The sequence below is a fragment of the Erigeron canadensis genome, chromosome 6 (assembly GCF_010389155.1).
Source record: "Erigeron canadensis isolate Cc75 chromosome 6, C_canadensis_v1, whole genome shotgun sequence".
In the NCBI taxonomy this organism is placed as follows: domain Eukaryota; kingdom Viridiplantae; phylum Streptophyta; class Magnoliopsida; order Asterales; family Asteraceae; genus Erigeron; species Erigeron canadensis.
The window spans coordinates 39,460,253-39,469,823 of record NC_057766.1 but is presented as its reverse complement, the minus strand read 5'-3'; the positions used below and the strand labels follow the sequence as shown (position 1 = coordinate 39,469,823).

General features: G+C 34.0%; 1 protein-coding gene across 3 annotated transcripts; it reads right to left on the bottom strand.

Moving 5' to 3' along the window:
- Positions 1–609: 609 nt before the first annotated feature.
- Positions 610–4,416, bottom strand: LOC122603705 (patatin-like protein 6). 3 transcript variants are annotated; one of them, XR_006324490.1, is made up of 3 exons: positions 3,102–4,416; positions 1,605–2,350; positions 610–1,336 (listed from the first exon to the last, which is right to left on the bottom strand). XR_006324490.1 is itself a non-coding variant. In XM_043776481.1 (3 exons), exons 1-2 carry the CDS (start codon positions 4,215–4,217, stop codon positions 2,093–2,095), a joined length of 1,374 nt encoding a protein of 457 aa, XP_043632416.1. In that variant the 5' UTR covers positions 4,218–4,416; the 3' UTR covers positions 610–1,336; positions 2,057–2,092. The 3 variants fall into 3 exon arrangements, 2 of the variants coding, with proteins under 2 accessions (XP_043632416.1, XP_043632415.1); XM_043776481.1 differs by having other exon boundaries at positions 2,057–2,350; XM_043776480.1 differs by having other exon boundaries at positions 610–2,350.
- Positions 4,417–9,571: the final 5,155 nt, after the last annotated feature.

Sequence of the window (9,571 nt, the reverse complement as noted above, 5' to 3'; positions counted from 1 at the left end):
AATACATTCTTATCAACAAAATACACCAAATTCAACATAACCTTAACCATAATACGTTCTTTTCTTTTGCTACATAAAAGAACAAGCTAGAAGAAATTTTTCCTACCAAATGACCAAAAAATATATTAGAAGTACAAGTTTTAGATTCATGGATTTGGGCCTTTTGGCGTATGGTTGCTTTATAGTAGCTTTTAAATGATTCTTATCATGGATATGATTGCTTGCATGACTGATAATAGAGCAATTTAGCCGTTGAGAAGGTAACAAATGACCTTGGATATATAGTTTCTATAGATATTCTGACTTCACAAGACCACCATATTCGGTTTCAAACAACAAATGACCTTTTTCATTACTAAATGACTCGCAAATGGATGGATGCGAAGGCGGTAATATTCAATGTATTTCGCAAGTTACACTAATGTCATCAAACACAAATCTTTTTCATTTTGTCATTAGAAGGTATACGAATTGCGGACGTGAATGTTACAATACCATGCATGATCGATGTGTTTATTTGCATTTGGTAGCACAATGGTAAGAATACTTTATTACTATTTTGGAACAATTTGTACGTGAGAGATCCAACATGAACTAGTGAAGATATAATTGATGGCATGATCTTTAATGATTAGTGTATATTATACTTTAATTTAGCAAAAAGCTTACAAAAGATACATAAAAACGTCAATGAAGAACAAATTGATCGATATGATCAGCCACACTAAGTTTTTATGTCATGTAGAAAACTCCACCCCACAACCATACATTAAACAAATAGTATTAAAGACCCGGGGACAAGTGGGCCTTATATCTTAGCCCTTTCATTCCTTTACACTATAATAATCTTTTCTAAGGACTTTAATAGCTCAAAGAGTTCAATAATAATGGACTATTACAAGTGGGCCTGTTAGGAATAATTGTATCAATAATATTAGTAATCAAATATTCAATAGTACTAAGAAGATACAAATTATAATTATCTCTTCTCACTTTCTCAGTTCTCATCCACTCAACAGCCTCCTTTGACCAATGATCATCCACACATAATAATCCTTTTTTACTTAATTGCCATACTTAATTGCCAAAGCAAAACAGAGTGGGGGTGGGGGTGAGTGGACACCACATTACTTGTACTCTATCTATGAAGCCCAAGACAAAATTCACCAACATCCATTCTTTTCCTAACCTCAGCTTTTCTTATTTGTTTTGAATTGGCTGTTGGTCGAGTCGTGTCTTTTCCCCTAACTTTATCCTGTACACTTTTCTCTTTCTATTGTTGTAAATTAAAGACAAACTCCTTTTTTTCTTTACCTTACTTTATATTCCATCAGGCCTGCATTGCACAACAATTTATAACTAAAGGTACAAATTAAATATAAACGAACTTCCCATCAAACAGTTCACACACAACTCTCTCGTATAGAAATAAGCTTCCCATCAAACAGTTCATAAACTACTCTAGTATAGAACGTACATTTGGTTCAACCCCAGTCTTAATTAAATCCTCTCAGGCAAGTTGGCAAAGTATCTAACATTCTAACCATATATGCCTTGACCAATAACAAAATGGGATATATGACGGTAAACAATTAAGGACCTACCCTGAAATCTTTTTAAGACCTCCCTGAAAAGATATCTGCCCTGGTTGTCGGTTCAACAACACATTGTTGAATTTTCAACAAAAAGTAGTATTATTGATCGATTTATTGTCTTTTTGTTGTTCTGGAGTACGGACAAGCCATTCAAGAATCGCGAGCTTGCTCATATCCTCCACCACAAGCTAGGCAGGAATTGACAATACACGCACCTTGCCCCACAATCACTTTCGAAACAGACGTTAGAAATACCGAAAATGCCCACGTGTGTGTCGGTAGAGTATAGGCGAACCAACGGTTAGAAGAGCTACTTAGCTATAGCTAGCTAGGACTTCCACACTTGGCTTTCACCTTATTAGGAGTAATTATTTCCACTATGATCAATATGTAGTTGACACAAGCTGACTTTTAGACTTTCTAGCTATATTATAGGAGCTGAGTAAATGAAAAGTAAGTACCTTTTACAAAGAGAATTATGTATGTGCAATAATTGATCATGAGGCTTGCTTAAGAGAAACAGTGGGAGCAATCCGGCATCTCCTCCTCTGATGCTCTAACACGAGTTCTCCAGCAAACCAGTCTAGTTTCTCCAGATTGGTCTGCTCACTGATCCTTTTCCCCCCAAACAGCACAGACTCCACGTTCTTCTGTCTTAGCATCTCGTCGGCCATTGTTGTCAACCTTTTTACGTTGCTGGGACTAGGGTCCGAGTCAACATTGAGCCCGCAACGACCCATATTGGATCCATTTGCCTATTAATTTAAGGTAAAATAACAAGGCTTATAACATCTATCAAAATTGTAGTACTGGACCTTGTACACAAACTAGCAGCTAGCTAGTAATTAAAGTATTTTTAGGAGTATATGATAAAAAAAAAAAGTCTAACATTTTAATGATAAAGACAAAATTATGCAAAAGGGACCAACACCTATATTACAAGCTTAAATATGAAATCAGAAATAAAGATACCATTGATTTTATATCAAATTAGAAAAAAAGTGCTACTCTATAAAATGGATCATGGAGGAAAGCACGAGAAAAAGGGAAATAGGACCATAACAACAAAAGTCAAAAGGTAAGATACTAGCTAGTAAGTTAATAATAGTCATGCAATCTTTCTTAATTAGGTGTATTTACAAATATGGTTAAACCCTACAAATAAGATAAATGAAGTCGTAAACTGATCTTTCCAATAATCACCATATATATATATATGGTCCATGGTACTACTCACTAATTAGTTTTCTAGCCCTTTTGGTAAAGATTTTGTACTTCGCAAGATATGTTACGTACACTTATAGTCACGAGTTAATTGCGCCAACGGTTCCTATGGTTTGAGGTCGATTTAGCACGTTCCATAATTTGTTTGTGAGTATAAGGTTCAACTTTTTCCTAAAGAAATTTCAAATTTGTTACACTTTTAAAAACATACCATAATGATCGACTAGTAAAGTAAAAACAATCAACTTTTTACACCAAAAGAAGTATATATGGTAAGATTACCTGTATACGGACATAATTACCGGTTTGGCCAAACGCCATAGCGACAGCATGGTCAACCATGTCGGCGGAAGCATCACCAGAAATTCTAGCCATGGGCCGACACCATTGACCACCTTGCCACCCTTTGACTTTTTCATAATCACAAGTACTTCCTTCCACAACCTGACCAGTCCCAAGTGAAAGTAACAAAATATCCTCCACCCCTCGCACGTGCGGGAACTCCTGTTTATTATGCAGCACGTGCGTGATAGCCGCAGCTGTTGGATTACTCATAGCCAACCCACCGTCAACACCCACACAACTTGTTTTCCCATCCGTTGACTTCATCTCAACCGGGTCAAACAAACCCGGAAAAGCTGACGTGGCACGACATACCTCCCAAAGGTTAAAATCATAACTATCTGTCTCCAACGCATCCGCTCGCGAAAATAAAAACGGAGCCGAGCTGGAAAAATCATAACACGGAATTAAAACCGGCTTTAATGTGTTTTTTAAAGTCAAACATTTCCCATTGACCGTAAACAATTCTTTCATAGAATTTTCAAACCCAGTGGCCGCGTGTTTTGACACGCATCCACTAAATAACTTTTTTAACCCGTTGCACGGTTTTTTATGACTACCGTACAACTGGTTTCCATGAGTCGCCAAAAACCGCCACGTGTCATCCGCTCTATAAAGCGGATGCGAATTGTCGCTAGTTCCAAACAACATGGACGTAAACACCCCTCCAATTCCGGTACCAGCTGCCACGTCGAAAAAATCGGCTATACGGGCGTTCGGATCACCAGACTTTTGTTTGAACAAGGTTTCTAGGTAGGCCAAGGTTTTGCCAGATAAAATGTTTTTCATTCCACCGCCGTCAATTGACAAAACACAGATTTTGCCTCTTGATTGGTTTTTGTAGGATGGAACAACAACGTCGTTGTTGTTTTCGGGTTTCGGTTTCCATGGAGTAGTGTGGGTGTTGTTATCGTGATCATGATCATGATTATGATTGTCGTAACCAAATAAGAACTTGCTTTCGAGGATTGAAAATATTTCATAGCTGAGTTTATCGGTATCGATACTTGGTTCTTGTACAAGTTCTACTTCTGATGAGGGATGAGTTGAATTCATGTTCTGTACGTACGTAGTATATATATATATGATGATCGATCGTATTAATATTACTAGTAATTTATCTGGAAATTGAATATTATGTATATATGTATGTCTTTGAAAATAAGAAAAGTGATGAATATATGATCAGATGGAATTTGGAATGAATTGAAAGAAGCCAAGGAAGACGTGAGATAGCAAAAAGGAAAGGGAAAAAAAAAAACACATTGATTGTAGAGGATTTTTGCTTTTATACACAAATTATTATAAAAACGGATTTAGAGGCCGTTTTGTGACTTGCTTCAATCTAACTATTTCTTTTTGGATATTATATATATTGCTCCGTATATGGCTAAATCCAACGGGCTTTTAATCTATTCAAGTAAGATGACTATTTCATCATTATCCCTGTTAAAAATTATATGGGGTGTTTGAAAAGTTTACATGTTTAGGACATGTAATTTTACCCTTTTACCCTTTACTTTAAAACAAAACTAAATATTCTTATTCTCTCATTCTCTCTCCAAATCAACACACAAAATATTCTTTCTTTCTATATTCCAAAACAATACACAACCCTTTTATTTTCGTGAATAACCACCGCCGTCGTCCATCATCAGCCACCGTCGTCCATAATATCCGTCGCAACACGCGGATACCATGCTCGTCATTTTTAACGTACACAACTTAGCCAACGTACGTACGTGCTTCTGTGACATTTTTTGACATATTTTTTTTACCATCTTATTTAAGATATTTAATTATTAATAAAAGTTTCGCACTTGAAATCTTTTATGCTAAAACAAGACGTACGTATGATCACAACTTAACGGAATTCTAAACGGATAACTAAAAAAGGCAATTAATGTTTTTTTTTCATGAAAAATGATATGAAAATTTTGTGATAACATAAGATTTTCATCTCATGTAGGCTCCTCATGATTCTTTCAAAGTTTTTGGATCTTTTTCTACTTTTTAAAATCTTTTCGCTTCTTCCACTCTGACATGAAGAGTAACCAGGGGCGGATGTATGTTGCAAGTAGAGGGGGGTAATGCCCCCTATTGGCTGCCATAAACTTTAATTTACAAATGTAATATTTTTCATCAAAGCCCAAGCCTTATGAAGATGCCCTCGCTCCATTTTTTTAATGCCCTCAACCCAAACCATTAATTCCAACTTTAATACGAAACTTGAAAATGAGAACATAAGTATTTATAAATTAAAAAACATTATTTTACAATTTCCCTTTTTTGCCAAGTTCTTGTGTTGCCTGCGTGATCTCCATGCATGACTCCACTCTCCAATCTTGATTTTTATAAATCCAAATAATAACAAGAAGTACAAGTGTTAGTTGTAGCCCGTATATGAAGATGATGTAATTTTTTTAAAAGGCTTCAATCTTCATATTAGTTTGTTGGCTATTTATTATAATTATACATATGCCCGCAAGATGCGACGGTGTCACAAGACGATAGCGCCGGTGGGTTAAGATTGAAGTTGTAATGACTCGATTCCAAAGTTGAAAATGTAGAGGTCGATTGTACGAACTTTACTTGGTTCTTATTATTTAAAGTTGTAATTTACTAATCATGGTTTAACGAAGTTTACTATATGCGTTGTTCACAACCAAAAGCTTATGAACCTAGTTTTTAGTTGTTTGTTTTGCTTTTCGTATGTTTTTTTTTTTTTAGTTTTGTATTACTAGTTATTATTATATATTTTTTTTTAACGGGGGTTTATGTTGTTTTTTTTTCTACTGTTTATCAATTGTTTTTAAGTTTTCTTTGTTGTTTATTGGTTGCTTCTAAGCTGTTTTTGGCTATTTTAAGATGATTTTTGTTGAGTTTTAAGTTGTATTATTGCGATAAATGTGCAAAATTTTGAGGTTGTATTAATTTAAGACTATTTCGTTTTAGTTTTACAGTTTCTTTAGGCCGATTAATTACTTTGATGACGCTCATCTACCATTAAGTAAATTTTTTTGCCCCAACTATAACAAATTCTTGTATCCGCCTCTGAGAGTAACTAAGACCAATGTTAATCACATTTTCATGTTCCAGTTGAACACTTTCAGTTTTGAAATATACTCAAAGGTAATCAAATTGAAATAAATAAAGAACATCAATGTACGTAAAAGCAACACCATAAAAGCAACATAAACCGTCACACCTGAATAGTGTTTATCTCCTTTTATGCTCTAATTATCTTTTTTGTTTTGAACATAAAAATAAAATAAAATGTGGATTAATGATTCTTTTACTTAATTAGATTATTGATTATTATTTTTAGCATAATTACTGATTCTTTTTATTGTCACAAAAATAAGATTACTCTTTATAACGACGCATGTACATTAATTGCCCTTTTTTGAAAAATGTATTGTATCCATTTTTGGAACATATGAAATATTTGATTTTGAAATACGACACAATTGCTTTGGTCGAAAAAGGTATGGTATGAATCCATGAATATTTTTTTTAGTGTACTAGCACGGTGCCCGCGAGATGCGTGGCGGCCGTAACTGCGATGGTGTGATGCTTGGGCGACTTTTGGTGATGGAGCGGCGTTGAGTTGTGTATATAATTGATGTAAAGGTTAATGGACATATTTTAAGTGATAAAATGATTGATAGTGTAATTTAATCATTAATGTTAAGGGGATTGTGTATGTGAAAGCATTTTAAGGGGTGCTAAGTGAAAATATTACATATTTTCAACATTACCAAAAATAAAGAGAGATATTATTTTTATAATATAGTATAGATTAATGTTAAGGGGATTGTGTATGTGAAAACATTTTAAGGGGTGCTAAGTGAAAATATTACATATTTTCAATATTATTAAAAATAAAGAGGGTTATTCTTTTTATAATATAGTATAGATATATAGATAAATATATCAAATGAAATGGTGGCGGATGGTAACAAAAGTCGTTTAAACATCTACAAACGTTTTTTCTCGAGAAAGACCAGTAACAATCAAGTTTAAAGGATATCATAACGCAAGCATGTATATTGATAATCTATGATCGTTTAAAAGCTGAACAGACTGACACATACGTATCATTTTCCATCAAAGATTGATCAGAGGTGGCTCAACAGTACTATGAAACTAGGCGGTCGTTTTAGGCCCTCATATTTTTAAGGCCTCAATATTATGTATATTCGGATTTTGGACTAACTACGATATATAATTTGCATTATAGTAACGCCCTTATTGGTTTTGGTATCATCCATATCTTTTTTATTACTAGTAGTTTATAATAAAAATCAAGTTAATTTTTTTTTTTTTGTTTTTCTCTTTTACTCTAATTTATATGGTAATGAACTAGGCCTCAAAAATTGATACCATTTGAGGCCTCAAAAAGCCTTAAGCCGCCACTGATTTAGATGATGACATAGTAAGTATAAGTTTAGTGAACTTTTATAACTATTCTGGCTACACGTGAGTCGTGACTAGCTAATAACTTGTAAATCTTTTTTTGAACATTATGGACGGTGTCAACGCTCCTTCCTCCCCCTCTTCCATGCTCTCATCTTCCACACTTCCAAGGTTGGCAACAACCTCTTTCAAGGCTCTTCCTTCCCCTCGTCAAGTGAAGATGAGAGAAAAGCAAACTTGTGTGGGGTACGGTTCACTTCCAAACAAAAAAAAAAACTTTTTGGTTTAAATGATATATATTTTTTTGTGAGCAAGAAGTAAGGTTGATAGTGATTGAGGAATGAGTGATTTATGAGAGAGAAAAAAACTGATGTGATAGTGAGGAAAAGAGAAAAAGAGCTCGAGGGTTGTCATAGAGCTAAGAAACCTTGTGTTGTATATTTGTATGTGTTTAGTGTTTTTAATTAGCCATATTTTTTAAGGTAAAATATCTAGTCAAATAATAATATCTTGTCACGTCTAATTAATAATGAAGAATCAATACATACACCCCGATAGGTGTACTATTATTTTTGTCCATACACTGTGAATTGAATTGATGTTCTATTGCATTATTGTATTAAAACGAACTAGTGATACGTAAAAGATCATCAAGTGTACGTTGTTGATGTTTTTGAATAAACATGTCGATCATTTTACTATTGTATTTATCTTCATATATAAGTATTTTTATTGAGTACTATGTGTATATGAAACTTTAAAATTGAACATTAACGGGACATCTATATATATATATATATATATATATGGTTTAGTGTGCCGGAATGCGACAAACTATGCCTAAAAGGTTATAGTGTGCACGAACTAATATTTTTCTTTATTGTATGCATAAACTTAATAAAGAAGTTTATATTATGCAATTTTTTGTGACCGACCAATAAAAACCTTACACGTGGTCTGTTAAAAAAAAAAAATTTACACGTGGCAACTCATACGGGCTGCCACGTATACACATTGCATGATTTAAACATTTTTACTAAGTTTATGCATACAATAGAAAAAAACGTTAGTTCGTGCATACTATAACTTTTTGGACATAGTTTGTTGCATTTCGACGCACTAATCCCTATATATATATAATATGATATTATATATATATATATATATGTGTGTGTGGACTGTTAGGAACTCATTCTACCTAATTCTCCGGCCACCACCACCATCATCTCTAACCACCACCACCACCACCATGATCATCTCCGACCACCACCATGATCCTCTGGCGACAGCGACCATCTCTGGCGAGACTTACACATGTGTAAGTAACTTACACATGTTTTAAGTACAATTTTTTTTAGGTAGATCACCCATCATCGGTCACCCCCTATGACCTATCACCTTCTATGACCTATCACACTATGACTTATCACCCTCAATGACCTATTACCCACACCAGCTTTGGTTTATGAATATTCTTAAAGGCGAAACCCGCTCCGAATCATAATTTTTATTCAACTTAGTTGTACTTACTTACACATGTGTAAGTCTCGCTGGAGATGTCGCTCGATGAATATGGCCGGAGATGTCGCCGGAGATGATCAGTGGTGATTAGATCTGATGAAAATGGACGGTCTAGATCGAGTCCCTAACAGTCCCTAAAATAAGGAGTTCCTAATATAACTCACCCCATTATATATATATATATATATATAGGGGACCCTTATTTTGAGAACCCATTTTTTTTGTAAGAACCGTGAGAACTCCTAAATTTTATATTCTCGCATGTGAATGAACAAAAAAAAACATGTGAACAAACATATAAAGTAAGAGTTCTCATGGTTCTTAAAAAAAATAGTTCTCAAAATAAAGAAAATATATATATATATATATATATATAACTATGTCAATAAAATTCCTTCGTTATGAAATACTCGTATGTAATAATAAAAGTTAATTTTAACATATATAATGTCAACAATGATTAGTTAAAG